Source organism: Mastigoproctus giganteus, chromosome 2 (assembly GCF_048544385.1).
Source record: "Mastigoproctus giganteus isolate SK-2022 chromosome 2, ASM4854438v1, whole genome shotgun sequence".
Classification (NCBI taxonomy): Eukaryota; Metazoa; Arthropoda; class Arachnida; order Uropygi; family Thelyphonidae; genus Mastigoproctus; species Mastigoproctus giganteus.
In genome coordinates this window covers 4,526,771-4,549,317 of record NC_143576.1, presented here as the reverse complement: position 1 = coordinate 4,549,317, position 22,547 = coordinate 4,526,771, and the positions used below count along the sequence as shown (strand labels likewise).

At 38.5% G+C, this 22,547-nt stretch overlaps 1 protein-coding gene across 2 annotated transcripts in view; it reads right to left on the bottom strand.

Annotated features, from left to right (window-relative positions):
- The window catches only part of nmo (serine/threonine-protein kinase nemo), a 249,634-nt gene that overhangs the window by 110,285 nt on the left and 116,802 nt on the right, over positions 1-22,547 (bottom strand). For both annotated transcript variants that reach the window (XM_090387956.1, XM_090387947.1), the window contains exon 4: positions 15,002-15,108. In XM_090387956.1, coding sequence (XP_090244082.1) covers positions 15,002-15,108 — 107 coding nt within the window. The remainder of the gene's footprint in view (positions 1-15,001; positions 15,109-22,547) is intronic.

Sequence of the window (22,547 nt, the reverse complement as noted above, 5' to 3'; positions counted from 1 at the left end):
TGTGCTGAAGTGGGAGTTACTCAAAGAGGTAACTACCATTAGGGGTAAAGGGAAGGGGTATTGCTTTCGTAAAGGCGACTACAATGGACTGAGACAGTATTTAAATTCTATACAGTGGGATCAACTGATGATATTGCCAACAGCAAATTCAAAATGGGAAGCATTCAAAGAACTTATTGTGGAAGCTACTAGGCTTTACATACCAACTAAGAAATATTGTTCAAGGTTTAGGCCTAAATGGTTGTCAGATGAACTAATGAGACATGTGGCAGAGAAGAAAAATGCATGGGATACATATAAATTAATGGGTGACATGGAAGCCTATGATAGATACAAGTTGATCTGTAACCAAGTTACAAAGGAGGTTAGGCAGGCGAAGGCAGATTACGAGAGATCCTTGGCAAGGGATGCGAAGAAAAACAGCAAAGAGTTCTTTACTTATGTAAACTCTAGAAGGAAGGGGATGAATCAGATTGGTCCACTTGAGATCGATGGGTCAACTGTTGATGACCCTGCTCGGGTAGCTAACAAACTAAATGAATATTTTGCATCGACATTCACACATGAGGAGTTATTCAGCGAGGGGAATGCCAGAGGTGTATTCAACTCTAGCAGTAAGCTAGAGAATCTTGTAATAACTGAGAGCAAAGTGGAGGAGAAAATGTTGAAGATAAACACAAGAAAGGCACCTGGGGTGGATGGGATCTATCCAGTTATATTAAAGGAGGCAGCAAAGGAGGTAAGCAAACCCTTAGCCATAATTATGAGAGCTTCCTTGGACTCAGGGGAGGTACCCATTGACTGGAGATGTGCAAATGTGACCCCAATTCACAAAGGGGGATCAAAGGCTGACACAAGTAATTATAGACCTGTGAGTTTAACTTCTGTTCCCGGAAAATTAATGGAGGCACTGGTGAAAGAAGCACTGCAGGATCATCTAGACAAGACTTCAGTTATAGCTAGGACACAGCATGGTTTTGTTAAGGGGAAGTCTTGCCTGACCAATTTGATTGGATACTATGATGCAGTCACAAAAGAACTGGATGCAGGGAATAACTTTGATATTATATACTTGGATCTTAGAAAGGCTTTTGATACTGTTGCACATGGAAGACTGCTGCACAAATTGGAGCAGTGTGGCATTGGAGGCAAGTTGCTGCTATGGATAAAGGGGTGGTTGAGGGGGAGAAGACAGAGAGTGGTAATCAATGGACACTGCTCATCGTGGACTAATGTTATTAGTGGAGTCCCTCAGGGTTCAGTATTGGGGCCTTTATTGTTTTCTGTATTTATAAATGATATTGATGATGGTATATCAGGCTTAATGTCCAAGTTTGCAGACGATACGAAGGTTGGCAGGGTTGTCAAGGACACTACTGACACTATGCTGCTGCAACAGGATTTGGAAAGGTTGAGCAGATGGGCTTCGAGGTGGCAAATGAAGTTTAACATTGACAAATGTAAAGTACTACATATGGGAAACAGCAACCCCAGAGCAACATATCAACTCTGTGGTACTACACTGACAGTGGTAGAGAATGAAAGGGACCTGGGGGTGGTGGTGCAGGCAGATATGAAGTTCTCTGAGCAGTGCAGACGAGCTGCAAGAGTAGCTCATGGTGTATTGTCAATGATATATAGGAATTTTTCTAGCAGGGATAAGGAGGTGATTATTCCCTTGTATAAGGCAATGGTCAGGCCACACCTAGAGTACTGTATACAGGCCTGGAGGCCTCATTTCAGGAAGGATGTAGAGCTGCTGGAACGAGTACAGAGAAGGGCAACTAGATTGGTGAATGGGACAAAGGGGTTCTCTTACGAAGAAAGGCTTAAGTTTTGCAAATTACAGTGTCTGGAAACTAGGTACCAGCGGGGTGATCTGATAGAGGTGTACAAAGCCTTGAATGGTTTGAGCATGCTCAATGCTGATGGGATTCTTCCTCTAGCTCAGAAAAATCACCTGAGAGGGCATAAATTCAAATTGAGGAAAGACAGATGTAGGATAGATGTGCGGAAATTTGCCTTTAGCCAGCGGGTGGTTGGTGGGTGGAACAGACTTCCATCCCTTGTCGTGGAAGTTGATAGCCTAAATAAGTTTAAGGCTCAGCTGGACAGGTATTTTGAACGAACAGAGGGGTGAAGTGGAAGTGGGTTTTTTTTTTTTTTTTTTTTTGGCTGATGCTGCATAAGCTTGCTTTCTTGCATCAAATGCCTCTACTAATGCTAATGCTAATGCTAATGCTAAATCAATTAACCGCCAACTCTTAAACTACCTAGAAACCTTCCGTCTGATCAATGATCGCCAATATGGATTCCGTCAGTGTCGATCCACTGGTGATATTCTGGCTTATGTTATCCATTTATGGACTAATTCAATGGAAAGGGGTCGGTGAAACACAAGTAGTTGCTCTTGACATCTCAAAGGCTTTTGATCGTGTTTGGCATAAAGGTCTTCTAAACAAGCTTCCATCTTATGGTTTGCCAACTGTTTTTAGTAATTGGTTATCCAGTTTTCTCTCTGATCGCTCACTGAGGGTGATGGTTGATGGCTCTCTGTCTTCTAACTTCTCCACTAATGCTGGTGTCCCCCAAGGTTCAGCTCTTTCCCCCACTCTTTTCCTCTTGTATATCAATGACCTTCTTCCATTGACTGGAAATCCTATCCATAGTTTTGCCGATGATAGCACACTGCATTCAACTTTCCATTTTGAGAAACCTTATCCTGCTCAATCAGCTTCAACTTCTCGAAAATCGGCTACCAATTCCTTAAATGCCGATCTTCATGTAATTCTCCAGTGGGGCAAAGACAACTTAATTGATTTCAACCCTTCTAAAACTCAGTCTTGTCTTCATCATCATCATCAGCCATTTTCAATCCACTGCAGGATGAAGGCCTCTCCAGCAACTTTCCAGTTCCTTCTGTTTTGAGCACTGGCCATCCATTTACTACTGAAAAACTCATGAATTTCATCTATCCATCTCCGCCTTTGTCTTCCAGGTTTTCTTCTAGCTCCTCTTGGGTACCATTCTGTTATTTTCTTTGTCCATCTGTCATCATGTCTACGAGCTATGTGTCCTGCCCAAGACCATTTTAGTTCTTTAGTTTTGATAAGAATGTCCTTTACTTGAGTTTGCTGCCTAATCCATGTGTTTCTCTTCTTATCTAACAGTCTGATTCCCAATATAATTCGTTCCATTCTTCGCTGTGTAGTTCTTAGCTTCTCTTCCATTCTTTTGGTGAGTGCCCAAGTTTCACTTCCATAAGTCATGGTGGGGAGTATACATTGATTCATTATTTTACGTTTCAGACAAACTGGGATATTGCGCTTCAGTATGTGACTATATTTCCTGAATGCTATCCATCCAAAATTTATTCTTCTCTTGACTTCCAGCCATTTATCATTATTATAGCTAATAACTTGTCCCAGATAAGTATATGACTCCACCTTTTCAATTACTGCTCCTTCAATCATTATTTCCCTTTCCGTGGCATACTTGTTCATCATTACTTTTGTTTTAGCCATATTCATCTTTAGTCCAAAATCCTTACTAACTGTGCATAACTGATTAAGATTTTCCTCTAATTCTTTGGGATCGTGGCTTATGACCACAATGTCATCTGCAAATCGTAAATGGTTTAGGTACTCTCCGTTCACATTGAATCCTTTCTGCAACCAGTCTAATCTTCTGAAAGCTTCCTCAAGGGCAGCAGTAAACAGCTTCGGAGATATTGTGTCTCCTTGTCGAACTCCTTTCTCGATTTTAAATTTGCTACTGTCTTTGTCTAGTCTAATAAAGGATGTAGCACTCTCATATATTTTCTTCAAAATCATAATATATGGAGTATCTATGCCTTGTCTTTCCAGTGCCCGAAACATTGCCTTATGCTGTATGGAGTCAAATGCCTTTTCATAATCCACAAATGCCAGGCATAATGGTGTTTTATATTCATTTGCTTTCTCCATTAGCTGTGATATTACGTGAAGGTGATCCATAGTTGAGAATCCTGTCCTAAAGCCAGCTTGCTCTTTCGGTTGATTCTCATCAAGTATTCTTTCTAATCTGTTAGTAATGACCCTTGTGAACAACTTGTAGATGTAGGATAACAAGCTAATTGGTCTATAATTTCCAATTTCTGATTTATCTCCTTTCTTATGCAGCAAAACTATGATTGCATTATTCCACTGCTTAGGCATCGCACCTTTTCTAATGCACTTTGTGAAGAGCCTTGCCAGTTTTTGCGTTATGTCTCTTCCTCCCAATTTTAACAACTCTACAGTAACTTCATCTTCCCCCGGGGCTTTCCGATTCTTCATTTTCTTCAATGCATGTTCTACCTCATCAGGAAGAATATCGGGTATGTCGTATGTGTTGCTACTTTGCAATCCATCTTTCCCACTGCTGGTATCATTCCCTCGCTCCTTGTATAATTCTCTATAGTAGTCTTCTGCTATTTGAATTATGCCTTCTCTGCTGTTTATAAGTACACCATCGCTATTCTTCAGTTTCAGTATCATTTGTCTTTCTGTATTACTGCTCATGGCTGCTGATTTAAATCCTTTGTTTTCCCTTAATGCTTGTTCTACTTTTCTTGTGTTAAATCTTCTTATGTCCTCTCTGAGTCTCTTTCTAATGGCTTTGCATAACTCAGTATACTCAATTTTCTCCCTGTCAGTGTTTTTCTTGCTCTTCATTTGTCGTCTTTGGTTCATCATGACAAGTGTTTCTTGACTAATTTTTTCTTCTTTGGATTTCTGTTTCCCTATAGGTTTCTTGGGCTTTATCACTTTCAAAAAGTTGTAATAATCCTCGTCGATATCTTGGTCCTCAGCAGTCTGCAGAAGCTCATACTTGTTCTTAAGTTCCAGTACATACTGCTTTTTCTCCTCTTCTGTTATCTCAAAGACCTTTGTATTATTTACTCGAGTCAGTTTTTTCCTTTGCTTTCCTACATCTATATCAAGTGTACATCTTACCATTCTGTGATCACTTCCAACATTTACCTTATTCAGGACGGTAACATCAGTCACAATATATCTTCTGTTAGTGAGGATGAAGTCGATTTCATTAGTTGTTAATCCATTTGGACTCTTCCATGTCCACTTTCTGTTCACCCTTTTCTTGAAAAAAAGTGTTCATTACTGACATTCCTTGAGATTCTGCAAATTCCACAAGTCTTTCACCTCTTTTATTTCTTTCACCAATTCCAAAATTTCCTATAGTTCCTCTTTCTGCACTGTTTTGCCTTTTTCCAACCTTAGCATTGAAGTCCCCCATAATAATAGTGTAGTTGGTTTTCTGCTCATCTAGAAGACTCAATTTCCGTGTACATTTCTTCAACCTCTTCATCATCATGGCTCGATGTTGGTGCATAAATCATTATAATCTTTAGCTTGTACCTCTTAGAAATCTTGAGTATTAGTCTTGACACGCTTGGTGATGTACTTTTGAATTCCAAAATGTTGTTTTTAAAATCTTTATGGACCAGAAACCCAACTCCACCTTCACTCCTTTCACTGTTTCCATTGGTGTACAGCAGATTTCCACTTGATAAACTTATAAGTGATTCATTTCTTCTTCTTGTTTCAGCCAAACCGATGATATTCCTTATATCTCGCAAAAAGGATTCTTCTGCTCCTATGCTTATCTTTGGTGACACTCCAATTTCTAGGCAAAAGGATATCTCTTTTGGGGATTACCCTGACTTCTAATCTCTCTTGGCACAAGCACATTACAAATATTGCTTCCTCTGCATCTAAAAAACTTGGTTTTCTCTTTCGCTCTCGGCGTTACTTTTCTTCCAAACAGCTGCTCACTCTGTATAAATCGCAAATCCGCCCTGCCATGGAATATTGTTCCCACATCTAGGATGGTGCCCCCAAAACCTCTCTCAGGCTTCTAGATTCAGAAGAGGGCAGTTAGGTTAATTAACGACTCATCTCTAACAGAGTCTCTCCACTCGATTTCTCATAGACGTACTGTTTCTGCTGCATGCCTCTTCTACAGATACTTCCATGGGTTCTTCTGAATTGGCTTCTATAATTCCCGCTCTCTCTTTCAAAACAGTCCGAACATGTGCCGCCACCAGCCAACATCCATTTACTGTCCACCTTCAAACCCACAGAACCAACTTTTCATCTTCCTCATTTATTCATTCAACTGCCATTTTCTGAAACAACCTTCCTTCATACATATTTCCTTAAAATTACAATCTAAAGAAGTTCAAGTCCAATGTCAACAAATATCTTCTTTCGTCTTCTCAATCTCCAACCCAAGCAAGGTACTAAGTACTATAGGTTCTAATACCTCTCGTGTTTGGGGTTCACATAAAAAAAGAGTGCCTCAGTCACCTTTATCAAAATCGCATCACACCTTAAACACTAATGTGATTAATGAAACCAGAAAAAGGAAGCGTGAAGGGCAACTGTTTGGTTGATGAAGCGAGCTTCATCAATCAGTCGATGAAGCTCTGTCCGTTTGGTTCAAATAGGCCAGCTCATTTTAATACACCAAACAATCGTAGCATTCTTCTTCAAAAAGGCTAATGATTTTGCTGAAAAACTACACAAAGGGTTTAAGACGATGGACAGATGGCTAACAAAATGGAAGAAGAGACATGATATTGTTCACGGAGAAAAACATGATTCCAATGGTTCTACAACTGACAACTGGTTGAAAACCTCTTGAAAAACTGTTAAGCACTTATAATCCTGAAGACATTTTTAATACAGATAAACAGAGTTGTCAATCTTACAAAGTGATGGATCATCCCAAGCAGAGATCAATAAGAGAATTGCAGGCGGCAGAAAGGCTATCGGCATGTCAAACTGTTCTGTGGAGCAAAAATACCCTAAATAAAACAAAGAAACATATTTCAAACGATTGTACAAGGTCTTCTATTGTATGAAGCGGAAACCTGGACATTGAATAGGCAAGCGGAAAACAAATTGCTCTCCACAGAAATGGATTTTTGGAGACGCTCAGCAGGAACTTCTAGAAGAGACAGAAAATGGAATGAAGACATAAGGGAAAAAAATGGAAGTGAAAAAGACTATTATTGACACCATCAAAGAAAAGCATCTAACATGGTTAGATGCTTTCACCTCTGCCAGACTGCTGGCAGAGGTGAAAGAGATTCTTGCACTGCTTCTATTAGAATGAGCAGAAGCCTGAAAAACAAGATGCATGGTATTTCAGAGACTGCAGGGAGCCATTGCGGTACAAGTAAACACATGGGTTGTGTTAGGGTGCAGGTATACTTGCAGGTGAAGTTGCAGAAACAGGTGCAGGTATACTTGCGTGTACACCAATGCTAGGAGTTTAGTAAATAAATTTGATGAATTTGAGGTATTGCTCAAAACATCGAAAGCAGATATTATTGGGATATCAGAGACTTGGTGTCACACAGATATAAAGGATGCAGAACTGCAATTTGGGGAGTACAACGTCTACAGAAAGGATAGACAGGATAGGAAGGGAGGAGGGGTTATGCTATTAGTTAAGAAACACATAAAAACCAAGGAAGTGAAGCCAGTTGACATCGCTGGACAGTGCAGTGTGGAGTCAGTTTGGTGTGACATAAACATTGGGAGATCAAAATTGAGAGTAGGAGTGTGCTATAGGCCTAATGACTCTGATGAGTATAATAAGGAACTGTACAGGGAAATAGAGTGGGCCAGTAAATCAGAGTGTCTTATAATGGGAGATTTTAATTTCCCAGATATTGACTGGAATTTGGGGGCTGGTTACTCACACACTAGCAGGACTTTTGTGGATTTATTGGATGATTGTTTTCTACATCAGCATGTTCGGGAGGCAACTAGAGGGAGTAATACTCTTGATTTGATTATCAGCAGTGATTCTTCATGCATTAAGAATCTGCAGATAAATGAACCACTAGGTGGCAGTGATCACAGTGTGCTGAAGTGGGATTTACTCAAAGAGGTAACTACCATTAGGGGTAAAGGGAAGGGTTATTGCTTCCGTAAAGGCGACTACGTTGGACTGAGACAGTATTTAAATTCTATACAGTGGGACCAACTGATGATGTTACCAACAGCAAATTCAAAATGGGAAGCATTCAAAGAACTTATCTTGGAAGCTACTAGGCTTTACATACCAACTAAGAAATATTGTTCAAGGTTTAGGCCAAAATGGATGTCAGATGAACTAATGAGGCATATGGCAGAGAAGAAAAATGCATGGGATACATACAAATTAACACATGTCATAGGCTTCTGTGTCATACAAGTTGATATGCAACCAAGTTACAAAGGAGGTTAGGCAGGCGAAGGCAGATTACGAGAAATCCTTGGCAAGGGATGCAAAGAAAAACAGCAAAGAGTTCTTTACTTATGTAAACTCTAGAAGGAAGGGGATGAATCAGATTGGTCCACTTGATATTGATGGGTCAAGTGTTGATGATCCTGCTCAGGTAGCTAACAAACTAAATGAATATTTTGCATCGACATTCACACATGAGGAGTTATTCAGCGAGAGGAATGCCAGCGGTGTATTCAACTCTAGCAGTAAGCTACAGAATCTTGAAATAACTGGGAGTAAAGTGGAGGAGAAACTGTTGAAGATAAACACAAGAAAGGCACCCGGGGTGGATGGGATCTATCCAGTTATATTAAAGGAGGCAGCAAAGGAAGTAAGCAAACCCTTAGCCATAATTATGAGAGCTTCCTTGGACTCAGGGGAGGTACCCATAGACTGGAAATGTGCAAATGTGACCCCAATTCACAAAGGAGGATCAAAGGCTGACACAAGTAATTATAGACCTGTGAGCTTAACTTCTGTTCCAGGAAAATTAATGGAGGCACTGGTTAAAGAAGCACTGCAGGATCATTTAGACAAGACTTCAGTTATAACTCAGACACAGCATGGTTTTGTTAAGGGGAGGTCTTGCCTGACCAACTTGATTGGATACTATGATGCAGTCACAAAAGAACTGGATGCAGGGAATAACTTTGATATTATATACTTGGATCTTAGAAAGGCTTTTGATACTGTTGCACATGGAAGACTGCTACACAAATTGGAGCAGTGTGACATTGGAGGCAAATTGCTGCTATGGATAAAGGGGTGGTTGAGGGGGAGAAGACAGAGAGTGGTAATCAATGGACACTGCTCATCGTGGACTGATGTTATTAGTGGAGTCCCTCAGGGCTCAGTGTTGGGTCCATTATTGTTTTCTGTATTTATAAATGATATTGATGATGGTATATCGGGCTTAATGTCCAAGTTTGCAGACGATACAAAGGTTGGCAGGGTTGTCAAGGACACTACTGACACTATGCTGCTGCAACAGGATCTGGAAAGGTTGAGCAGATGGGCTGAGAGGTGGCAAATGAAGTTTAACATTGACAAATGTAAAGTACTACACATGGGAAACAGCAACCCCAGAGCAACGTATCAACTCTGTGGTACTACACTGACAGTGGTAGAGAGTGAAAGGGACTTGGGGGTGGTTGTGCAGGCAGATATGAAGTTCTCTGAGCAGTGCAGACGGGCTGCAAGTGTAGCTCATGGAGTATTGTCAATGATATACAGGAATTTTTCCAGCAGGGATAAGGAGGTGATTATTCCATTGTATACGGCGATGGTCAGGCCACACCTAGAGTATTGTATACAGGTCTGGAGGCCTCATTTCAAGAAGGATGTAGAGCTGCTGGAACGAGTACAGAGAAGGGCAAGAAGATTAGTGAATGGAACAAAGGGGTGCTCTTACGAAGAAAGGCTTAAGTTTTGCAAATTACAGTGTCTGGAGACTAGGCACCAGCGAGGTGATCTGATAGAGGTGTATAAAGCCTTGAATGGTTTAAGCATGCTCAATGCTGATGGGATTCTTCCTCTAGCTCAGAAAAATCACCTGAGAGGGCATAAATTCAAATTGAGGAAAGACAGATGTAGGATAGACGTGCGGAAATTTGCCTTTAGCCAGCGGGTGGTTGGTTGGTGGAACAGACTTCCATACCTTGTGGTGGAGGTTGATAGCCTAAATAAGTCTAAGGCTCAGCTGGACAGGTATTTTGAACGAACAGAGGGATGAAGTGGAAGTGGGGTTTTTTTTTTTGGCTGATGCTGCATAAGCTTGCTTTCTTGCATCAAATGCCTCTACTAATGCTAATGCTATGGACATGTAAAATGGATGCAAAAAAACAGATATCCAAAGGCTATCCTGGAATGTATACCTCCTGGAAGAAGGAGAAGAGGAAGACCTAGGAGGACGGGGATGGATGAAGTACGGAAGTGCATGACAGTCCAAGGCTTAACCTACGAAGACACCCTGAACTGCACTCTATGGCGGGAAAAAATAAAATTCCTAACAAGAAATAACTTGTAGGCTGAGGAAACCCATTGTAAATGGAAACACTCCTCTTGAAGAAGAAGATAAAGAGTTGTCAGGGCTACCCCAGACCACTGCATGATTTTTAAAAATTCCTCTGCATCTGGAGGAAAGAAGATCAAGGACAGGATTACAGTTCTTACATTACTGTGCAGCATGACAGGAACAATGAAGATGAAGCTGTTAGTTACAGCTTCATCTTCAGCTGTCAGTTACAGGCAAGCATAAATCGTCTAGAAGTTTTAAAAGAGTAAAACAGCTGCCTGTTGAAAGTTGAAAAATATGCCAACACCTGGATGACAGCTTCTTTATTTGAAGATCCCATTTATCTTCGTAAATGGGATCTGCAATTGGATAAGAAAAACAAAAAAAATTTCATTGGTTTTGGACAACTGCCCAGCTCATCCAAAGTTGATTTTCAAAAACATGGAATTAGTTTTTCTACATTCGAATACCACATTACTGATTCATCCTCTCGACCAGGGAATAATAAAAACCTTTAAGACCTTTTGTAGATCGGATATGAGACGAAGAATCATCCAGTCTATAGATGATGGTTTGGGAACATCATCCAATATCGCAAAGCAGATAACTGTTCTAGATGCACTTCATATGACAATGAGTGCCTGGAATGAAGTCTCCGAAACCTGTGTTAGTAACTGTTTAAAAAAAATGTGGATTAATTATTCGTGATGGTCAACTAAGTCACGATACTGAACATGCTGAAAAGTGTGAAGACATGGGTGAACAGGAGTTTAATGACTGGGTGGACTTAGATGATGATCTACAAGTTACTACAGCTTTAACAGATGAAAAAAATTGCCCAGTCTGTTACTGATAATTCTGCCGAGGAGGAGGGAAATGAAGATGAACCGGAATGAATTCCAGTTTGAAAACTGGCAAACTCGTGAAGCTATAGCCATCTTGAGGAGAGCATTTGAAGAAACTGGTGCAAGTGATTGTGAATATAGACTATTATACAATATTTGGAAATCTATAAATAGACTTTGTAGTGAAAATTTAAGGCAATCTAAAATAAGTGACAATTTCAAATTATAATCATATTACAAAGTGTTGTGTAATTAATATGTATATTAATTATGCTATGTAATTACGGTTAGATAAGTATAAATTTATTTTTATTTTGCTAACCTGTGGATAACATTCTTCAGATTTTCACATATCATTTAACTGGTAATAAACTTTTGGTAATAAAGTGTAAATTCGTGCTTTATATTTTTATTGCCTGTGGATAATATTCGTCGATCTTCAATTATTATAATTAAAATTCAATTTTCAAACTATATAACTGGTCCTTACTGTATTACCATAAAAAAAAAAAAAAAGAAGAAAGATCAGCCGTTCAAATTATTCCAGATAACGATAACTGACGTTCTACTGTACTTGGAATAATTTGTTATATAGTTCAAATTTCCTTGTGCAAAGTTCCTCAACCAAGGACCACTGTACATCAATTCTTTATTCTTTCATAACAGCTGGGCAGTTCTCACACTGAAACTGAAAAAATTGATGCTGCAAAACATCTCCTGCTTCATCTGCTTCTTTAACAACCAAAAGGTACAGAAAACTTGTCCACAAAAAATTTCAAATTTGAAAATGATGTACTACCAATTGGCAAAATTTGAGCTACCTCAGCATTTATAAGAACATCAGTTTTCAATGAGAAAAAGAAGCATCTCTTGTTTTAGACTCCATGACCTTAGAAGCAGAAATGCCTATAACTAGATCAGGATCACCCTTCTGCTTTAGTCTACTACACTAAACAATTTACAAAATGGAAGTTGGAGATTTTAAAACTGTTGGTACAATAAAATATGCACATATATTCATCAACAAATCTAGGGGGTATGACCCCAGCACACAAATTAATAAGATGACATAGGCAGCCTATTACTATCAAGTTCTCAATCTCCTCTCTTAATATCCTTGCTACTCCAGTTTACAGGCCTACCGTAACAGGTGCATTATCAACACAGTGCCATGAAATTTTTATGAAGAAATCCCACATGCTTTTAAGGTTGTTCCCAATATGTTCAATATGGAGTCATCTTCGAATGCTGGAAATGAGAAAGTTGCTTTCAATCCAATGAATTCCCCCCCCCCCCCAATTGGAACATAGCTTTGGATCACTTTGATTACTATCATCTGTAGCAATTGAAAATGGCCAATTTTTTTCAGAGCCATCACTACCTCTTCTTCCCTGTATGTGCAATTTCAGAACAATACATCATCATCAAACTCTAAAGGCTTTGCCTTGTCGCTGCAACCACATATCTGTCTTCTGCTGAAGATTTCCCTAAAGTTCATTTTCCTCATTAGATTTTCTAGAATTTTCTTCATTGGTCTTCCCCTTCCTTTCTTTCCCAATATTTTTCCTTCTGAGATATTCACTAAAAATTTGTTATGCCTTAGGGTGTGTCCTAAAAATTTATATTGTCTTTTTGCTGCAGTCGTGAGTAGCTGCCACTTTTCTTGCATCTCATTCAAGACAGATTCATTAGATCGTCGCTCGGTCCAGCTAATCCTCAACATCCTCCTCCAGACCCACGTCTCCAAAGCCTCCAGTCTCTTGGTTGCATAATGTCCAGGTTTCACTTCCATACAGCAGCACACTCCAAACGAATGACTTGGGGAAACTTTTATCTGGTCTCCCTGTCGACGTGTCTGCTGGTTAGAATATTTTGCTCGTTACTGAAAGCTTTCTTGGCAAGGGTGATTCTTCTTCTGATCTCTTGTAGCACACGGGTTGTCCTGGGTAACGAAATTTCCCAAATAACAAAACTGTTTCACTTTATTGTTCCCCATTTGGATGTTTGTTTGAGGTTGTTCATCGTTCTTGGTGATGACCAGTATTTTAGTCTTTTGTGCATTTACCTTTAGATGTGAATCTTGTAGCCTTAATGATAGTCTTTCCAAAATCTTACACAGCTGAGTCAGCTAATAATGCTATGTCGTCTACAAATCCGATGCAGCGAATCTGTTGTCCATTAATCTTGATACTCTTTTCTTCCTGCTTCATTTTTGTTATGGATTCCTCGATGAACATGTGGAAAAGGTACTGGGATAAAGAGCAACCCTGCCTCACACCTCTCCTGATCCTTGCTTCCTTTATGGTACCATTAATATCTATCTCAGTACGTTGTGTCTTGTACAGATGCAGGATAAGCCTTCTGTCTCTCCAGTTCAGGCCAAATTTTTTCATGACTGTGAACAACTTCTTCCAATTTACATTATCAAAGGCTTTTTTTGTATATCAACAAAAGCAATGTATGTTCTCCTATTCGTTTCCATTTTTCTGTCAAGAATTGTTCTCATTGCTAGAAGCACCTCCCTTGTCCCACATCAAGTTCTGAAGCCAAACTGATTTTGATTGATGACCTTTTCAATCCTTTTCTTGACAACAATACCTGTTATATTTATCATTCCACAACCATATTTTTGAACAATGTAGCTACATTATCAGCACAGCTCAAAGGCAGATTTTGTTCTATAATAAAGATTCAAATGAACATCCAGCACATATGACATCATTGTCACTATGAAATGTTACATCTATTTTTGCATTTCTATGCACACTGTATAATGCTTATTTGATTACAAATGGCTAATTACATCATGTTTTCTCTAGCTTGAAATTGAAAAATCACATCCCCATAGGGCAAACACCTTATCTGTTTTACATCTTATAGATAAGATGCTAACATCTTATCTGTTACAAGGAAAATGATACAGGGAAAATCTTGGATATGTCTCTTCTAAAATTATTTCACATTTCTTTGGAATCTTACGGAAAGATGTCAAAGAAATCTTAGTTTGGCACTACATAAGTATTATGAAATGACTGCACATAACAGAAAACGCTAATTACCCCACATTTCTATATGCAATGACTATGGCGCAGACTACCATAGTGCACCTGATGGCCAATTCGTTAATGAAAATAAACAGAAATTCCAAATAAAAAAATATTTTAACTGTAATGTAATTTTTTTTTTTTTTTTTTCAAAAAGAAAAGGGTTGGAAAAAAATTTTGATATTGCAAAAAAATGAAGAAAGGTCAAATGAAAAAACAAAATGTTTCTCTGGCATAAATCCAGAGTGTTGGCAACCATGTAGAGCTTTCAGAGAGCGTTCAAGGAAGGGCAACAAGACTGGTGAGGTGGTGAAAATCTATATCTGTATGAGGAATGGATTAAAGGTCCAAACTTCAAAGTTTGCCAACTGGATATCTTAGGGAATATCTGATAGTAGTTCAGTAAAACAAACAAGGAAGGTATATTTTAATCAATAGAAGAGAGAACTAGGGAACACAAAGACAAAATTTTAGAGAGTAACAAAATGCTGGATCCCGTGAAGTTACTTTTTGGTGTTGTAGATCTATGGATTAAATTTCCCACCAAAGTTTGGTACATTCAAAGTGAATTGGAGAGCCATTGAATAGCCACTTCTTGGTGACTGAGAAGGTATGAACAATATAAAATTTTCTATTGTTCATATTCTATCTCCCCCCCCCCTTTTCAGAGAGAAAGAGAGAGAGAGAGTGTGTGTGTGTGTGAGCACCAAATATGGAATTTCAGACAATCCACACCCCTTCTCAAAAATAAATACATAAAAAAAAAGTGCACTTACCTCTAAGGATTTGATACAAGAACACTTTCACATGGTCTGCAGTAAGAGGCTGAGGAGACACTATGATTTTGTGCAAATCACTCTGCATTAGTTCTGTTATTACATAGCTGATTAAAAATTTGGTTAAGGTAAAAATGTGTTCCCACTATACACAATTTTAAAAAATTCTCTTGAAGTAAACAAAACTTTTGTTAAAAAGAAGTTACAAATTATCTTATATCTAAATAAATTGTTTTTTATTTAGATACAAGCCAATGAATTGTATCTAAATATTATTAGCCAATGAATACACTTCTATATTTAATTTGAATAGTATTCAATTAATTAATCAATACATTATGTACTATGCATTTACCTTTTTACAAATGTTGAAATATTACATAATACCTTTAAAAAAATTGTAGCACAGGAAAATATAATTTCGAAGTGAGAGGAGTTTTGATATCAGCTGTGGAAGATTATACAGATATAGTCAATCCTTTATTAACATTATATAATAAACCAGGGGTGCCCAATCTGTTGGCACGTGCAACTTTTGTTAGTGACGCACCTACCATTGCATAAAACATAACAAAAAAATTATGATTTTAAAAAAAGAAAAAATGAAGAAATGATGGCAAAACACAATTTAATTTTTAATTTCATTGTCAAAAATTACAAGCCTGGTTTCAACATGGCGGAAAGCCTATGGTATTTACCCTCTTCTTTTAGTGTTATTTTAATGGAAGTAGGGGAGCTAGTGTCTGTCATGAAATCCTTATGACATCATTTATGTAAGGACAAACATTTGTTGGTTAACCTAAATTAACGTTCCACTGCCAGTGCAGCAGCAAAAGGTTACTTTTTAAAACTTCTGTTATTATTATTTTTTTTAATCTTGGAATAAAATGAAATCCTCCTGTGTACTTTTGCCCACCAATATTTCTAACTGGTTATGCAGTATTTTCTGTTTTCATTTTGATATACCATGAATTATGAGACAAATTTTTTGTGTGTGTTTAACAGTTGCCAAGTGAGTGAGCAAAAACTTCTTATCTTTCTTCTAGTCAATTCCTGTTCCCATGTGGTATCTGAAAGATGCCAGTAACAGGTGTATGATTTTGTAAAGTTTTGGTTTTAATAGCTAAAAGCAAAGGGCTGGAAAAACATTCATGTTGCATCTTTGAGGTATCACAGGATGCCTCTGTGTTTCAAACCAGGGATGAGCAACCTTAAATTCTAAAAAAATATGATAAAACTTTTTTATTGCTTTCTCTTGTTTATTTTCATTCAACATTTTTAATTGACTTTAGCAAATTATAATTAATAGATCACCATTTTCATCCATTTATTCTTTTTTTTTTTCAAGTAATGTCTGTCCACACAAAGGGGGCACACTTTGAGTAGACCATGGTTCAAGCTTGTGTGTAACTGCTAAATATGGTTAATGACTGTATTCATGAGTGAAATGATTAACTGTAAACCCGTCTAACTTAGTAGTCATGTTGGATTATAAACCGCACCTAAATAAAGACACTGTGCTTCTTGAAATGGTCATAAGACAGGTAACAAGCCTGGTGAGATCGGCAAAAGGGTGTCCATATGAGGAATAACTTCAAATATGTAGGATGCAGAGCTTGGAAACTAGCCACTTTAGAGGAGACTTGATTGAGGTGTTTAAGGCTCAGGGAGGCATAAGTAAAATGAATAAAGATGAAATTTTCAGTTATAAATGATTCTAGAACTAGGGGCCATAATTTTGAGTTATGGGGGGGGGGGGGAAGATGTTTAGACTGGATTGCAGGAAATTTTATTTTAGCCAGTTTTTTTTTTTTTTTTGGTAGTTGTTGGCGCATAGGCTTCTGTGGCCATAATGCACCTCCCAAGGTTTTTGTAGTACTTTGATCCAAGCCCGAGGCAGGAATCGAACCCGCGACCTTTGGGTTGCCGGGCAGGCACTTTTAACCACCAGGCGAGCCCAGTCGGTAGAGGCTGATAGTTTGGGGAAATTCAAAGGTCAGCTGAATTACCCGCAGAAGGAGGCAAACGCATAGACTGTATTTCCTTTTCTCTTATTCGTTTTTTATTTTCTTCTTATTATTATTTATTTTATTTATTTATTTATTTTTTTTTTTTTTTTTTTTTTGGCTGGGGCATCATAAGAGGCTTCTTTGCACCATGTGGCCATTGCTAATACTAAGTAAACAATAAAATTGCAATAAATATGCTTAGTAACAATTACGAATTTATCACCAGAGGATGACTAGAGGGTTTTAATCTAAACAGGGTGTTTCTATTAAAGGCACTGTGGCGCATCTCGCTTATTTTGTTTTACGTTTTTTTATCGTCGGGAGCTTTTTTATATATATATTTGTGTTGAAATATTTGAATTTGACTTTAAAATTGGACCGAGTGTTAACGTTTCGATTTTACGAATTTTTAATCAATTGTTTTTTTGTTTTTTTTTTTAATATATCAATGGGAAAGACTCATCTCCGCTTTAGTCCCAAAAAGTAATCGGTGTACAGTACTTTCAAAACTAACGTAAAACGATTTTATTTGAAGAAAATAAAACAAAAAAAAAAATAAGTTTCAGCAGGAGCACGGGCGACTGAAATTTCCCTCGTATTGCCAGCAGCTAATAAACACTGAAAATCACATAGTTGTAAGAGAATTTTACCTCATTATAGCTCTGGTTCATACTATGAAAATCACATAGAAATGTTGTGGGCGGTGTTCGAAACAATCGGTTTATGTTCATTTAAAAAGTACGCCGGTATGATTTGGGGTTAAACCGAGGGCGGGAAACAACTTTCCTACTGTGTGTGTGTGTGTGTGTGTGAGAGAGAGAGAGAGAGAGAGAGAGAGAGAGAGAGAGCAAACAACCTAAACCTAAAATAAGTGATACATCCCCGGCGCATTAATTGTGATTAAAATTTCCCTCCTCATGATTATCTACCAACAACACATGAATCAAATATTAATTCACATTTAGAATTATTTCTAAACCACAAACAGCAAATAATTAATACACGATCAATGTAACGCATTAATTTCTACATTATTCCAGGAGACCTGCATACAAGAACGAACTTCAATAAAAACCTTCGTATGACGCTACTAAGACAGCCATTTCTGACGGAGGGGGGAAAGTGGTATGTGTCAGCAGGGAAAATTGTCATCACAGCGTTTTATCAAAGTAAAGTATATTCGTGGACGGAGAAAATCCTGACTGGCTAAAATTACGCATGTAGTCCGTTAAGCAGACGGTTATTTTATTTTCTTGAAAGAATACTGTAATTCCTGCACGTAATTCAAACTGAATCCCGTATACGGATATTATTATTATTATTATTATTAATAGCCATATGGTGCAAGGAAGCCTGAGGCTTATGCTGCACCAGGAAAAAAAAAAAAAAATTCCCAAGTTACCCTGAGAGAGAGAGAGAGAGAGAGAGAGAGAGAGGGGTCAAAAGTAGAAGGGAATCACCAAGAAAATGAAGAATGATGATATCCAGCTCAGGACCCTGGGTGTGCCAAGCCCATACTCACCAGATGTGAGCCCCCGGGGTTACGCCACAGTACTACCCCCCCCCCCTTCAATTCAGTTGACAATTTTATTGTTTATTGTACAGTCTAAATGGAGTTCGCAAATATTATGTATGACGAAGGTAAGCATATTAATTAATGGACATATTATCCAATCTATTTCGTAAGTTATCCGTAGCCATCACAAACGAGAAATTGTGCCACTATTACTGTAATAACCTTGACCTTAACCCGCTTTCACGGCAAATGCCCGTTGACCTGTGAAAAAGCGTACGGGTGTCACTCATTTGTACAGTAGTATTAGTCCCAAATGTTACTCCTGAAGACAAGTGGGAGGTTTAAAATAAAAAACGGGAAGACACCTATCACAGTGTAAAAATTTAAGTCAATATACTGCAATAATCACACTGTATAAATACAGCCTTATATTCTTATATACGGCTGTATTTATAAAATTCTCTCATTTTTATTTAAATGCCACAATACGGTTATTTTGACCTTAATGAGCCTAAATACGGAATGATAGCCGTTATTTAAAACAAAACTGCAACCTAAATATGCAGCCGCGTTATGCATCTGGACTCAGATATAGTCACTTCACATATACTGCACATAACACGCCCATTGCCTTTAGTCTCCCTATTATAACCTTAATATTACCGTCCCTGATCGTATGTAATTATCACCTTCGAAAAATAAAACTATTATGTACATAATTCTCCTCCACTAGCAGCAATGAACGGGTCGTGCAAGAGAACTTTGTCAACCCCATGTTCTCCACAAGCGATGGAAGGTAAACCAGACGCTCTTAGCCTTGACACACTTCGGAAATAAACTCGACATTTGGCAAAGTAATGTGAATTCTTTCCTTTAGTCCAGCGAGATTTATGAATAGGACGAAACGCAAATGGTCTCGGCATATATTGCTAGTTATTTCACAATTCAAAATTGTTAGCGAAAAAAAGAAATTAGAACTTAGAAATATGACCGAGTACAAAAGAATAGACTTTCTTCATCTCTTACCGCTCAAGCAGTCATGGGATTGTCACTATGGAAGGAGGAAAGGGAGAAAAATACCCCTCACAATGTGCAAGCGGACCAGCCAATGGCCACTGCACTGTAGTTTACATATCACAAAACCAGCAGCTCTGTACCCACCCATTTCTTGTAGATGGATGTCATGCTTTAATATTAATAAAATAACTATGGTGACCAGATCCTCTAACGATCCAAGTGGGACACTTGGTTAACACCTGATCGTATTATAGCAAGGTTTCCAGTTTCGTTTTTTTTTTTTTTTTTTTTTTTTTTGTAAAAATATATCGAGAAAAACGATATATTTGTAAAAACGCGGAAAGTATTTTTTTTTTTTTTTTTTTTACTATTCTCACTAAGTTACAGTAGAACAAAGTGTATTCACTATAGAAAAAAATTCGTTTGATAGTAACATTACTTCCTAATAAACATAATACGGACTCCACTATTTTAAAATTTCACGGGTCGACTTTTTTTTTTTTTTTTAAATGCAAACAATCGCCCATCCATCTCGGCGAAACACGGATAAATACACTCAATAGGCACTTTATTAAGTACAAAGAAGAGAAATCTGATCTACCTAATAACGAGGGTCCTACCGTTTGACCCTCATAACAACCTCAATTCGAGGTGGAATGGACTCAACGAGTACCGAAAGCGTGTAACAGGGAACAGTTTTACCACAGTAGAAAAAAAAAGTGTTAAAGGGGAATGAACTTCAGCCCTAAGCGAGAAATTGATATTAATTCTACACTGTCATCGTAAATAAGTAAGGCGAACGGGTAACAAAAAAAAGCCGAGGAACCATTGGGGTAGGGCATATGTGTCTGTTAACGTGGGACAATTTTTTAAAACCGCAACCCCTCTCCTCGGGGATTCAGTGAAGGCGAGACAATTGAAAAGTGAATATTTCACAAATTGGAGTAAGCAGACGGGAAGATCATTATACGGTGAATGATCTTCGTCCCACACTACCCAATACAGCAAAATCTCAATAATTCAGAGTAAGGGATATTCCTTACTCGGAAATTATTGAATAATGATATATACCAGAGGCCCACATCTGGTGAGTATGGGCTTGGCACACCCAGGGTTCTGAGCTGGATATCATCATTCTTCTCTTTCTTCGTGATTCCTTCTACGTCTCTCTTTCTCACTTAGGGTAACTCGGGAATTTTTTTTTTTTTTTTTTGGCTGGTGCAGCATAAGCATCAGGATTCCTTGCACCATACAGCTAATAATAATGCACTCATGAGTCAAAACATTATGGCCACCAGCCTCCACGAGCGGAGGCTGGTAGGCATGTTTTTTGACATCTCACACACCTAGGTTGTTGTGATAGTTTTAGGAGCGTCCGCGACTGACCATAAGGCCATATTGCTCCGTGTACTGTATATTGTCTGTGGATTGCATGTGTTCTGAGGTCGAGTTTCTGTTTGCTGGACGAAAACCCAAGTTTCCGGGAGGAAAAACCATGATTGAGACCAACTAACTCAGCCACGTTGTGAAAAATACCCATAAAAATTTCTCCCTTCAACGACGGAATTCTAAGGTCTTTTCCACCCGGTGTGAAGAAGATGGCGAGCTTACAAACTGTGCTGGGCATAATAACAACTACCAGTGAATTATTGACTGGCGAGGCAAATAGTGACAGCACTTGCAGTGCTCGTCAGTATGAAGCACGTACAGTGGGGTTAGGAACATCTTCAAATAGGCCTCTGGGGTTGGGAATATTCATATTCATAATAATTACACAATACACCAACCGATGTTATAAATAGTGTTATGTTTATTAAAATAATACTGTAAATAAAATAAAATTCCAATAAAACTGATAAAAACTGACTGTACAATATAATATGAATTTAAACTGCAAAGAATTATTTACAATAAAACAATGCAGATGAAACACAGGATGATAAAAGCGTTAAAATACCGTAGCTTTCAGAGGCATCCGCCTCCTTTTTCAATAGTGAGGCTTATCGTACGGCCCATCCTTAAATATCAGCAGGCTCACGGTTCTCAGCACGTGGTTCCACAGGAGGAACCGCTCATCTCGTCCAAGAACCACTGCCTCGAAGAGGGGATAAATGTGGATTCCCCTGTCTCTATTAATGGTATTGCTCTCAGAGGAACAAATCCGCAAGCTCTCGATTTTGGAACCGCAAGTGGCTCGAGAGCTTGCGGATTTGTTCCTCTGAGAGCAATACCATTAATAGAGACAGGGGAATCCGCATTCATCCCCTCTTCGAGGAAGTGGTTCTTGGACGGGATGAGCGGTTCCGCCTGGCACGCTCCTGGGCCATTTCCGGTTCCAGTGCACATGAGGAGGGCGCTGCCCATGCTCCTGTGGAACCACGTGCTGAGAACCGTGAGCCTGCTGATATTTAAGGACAGAGAGAGAAAAAAAAATCTTTATTGTACACTAAAGATACAATAATGTGCCCGCCACAGCTAGGAGGCCAGGGGCTTGACAATGATATAGGGTAATATAAAAATATGTACAGTATAACAAAAAGATAACCTAACATTAAATTAACTTAAAAACTTAGCATTAACCATTCAATAGATATGAGTATAAGGCAGACAGTACACCAAGGTATGTACACGTTCATATGTACAAAGCACATATTTCAGAATATTCACACAAGTCAGAATATTTCACAGTGCCAAATTGATGTTCGGTATAGCATTTTCTTGTGCAACAGTTCATCAATTAGCCTGCGACGTGCCGTTCTGCGCCGCATAGGAGATATCAGTAACAGTCGACATCATAGGGCCAAACAAATGGGGAACAAGTTCGGCCAACGAGCGCCTGTATGTGCCGTACGATAAGCCTCACTGTTGAAACAGGAGGTGGATGCCTCTGAAAGCTACGGTATTTTATTATTAGCTATATGGCGCAAGGAAGCGTGAGGTTTTTGTTGCACCAGACAAAAAAAAAAAAATTCTGAGTTATCCCTGAGAGAGAGACAGACAGAAA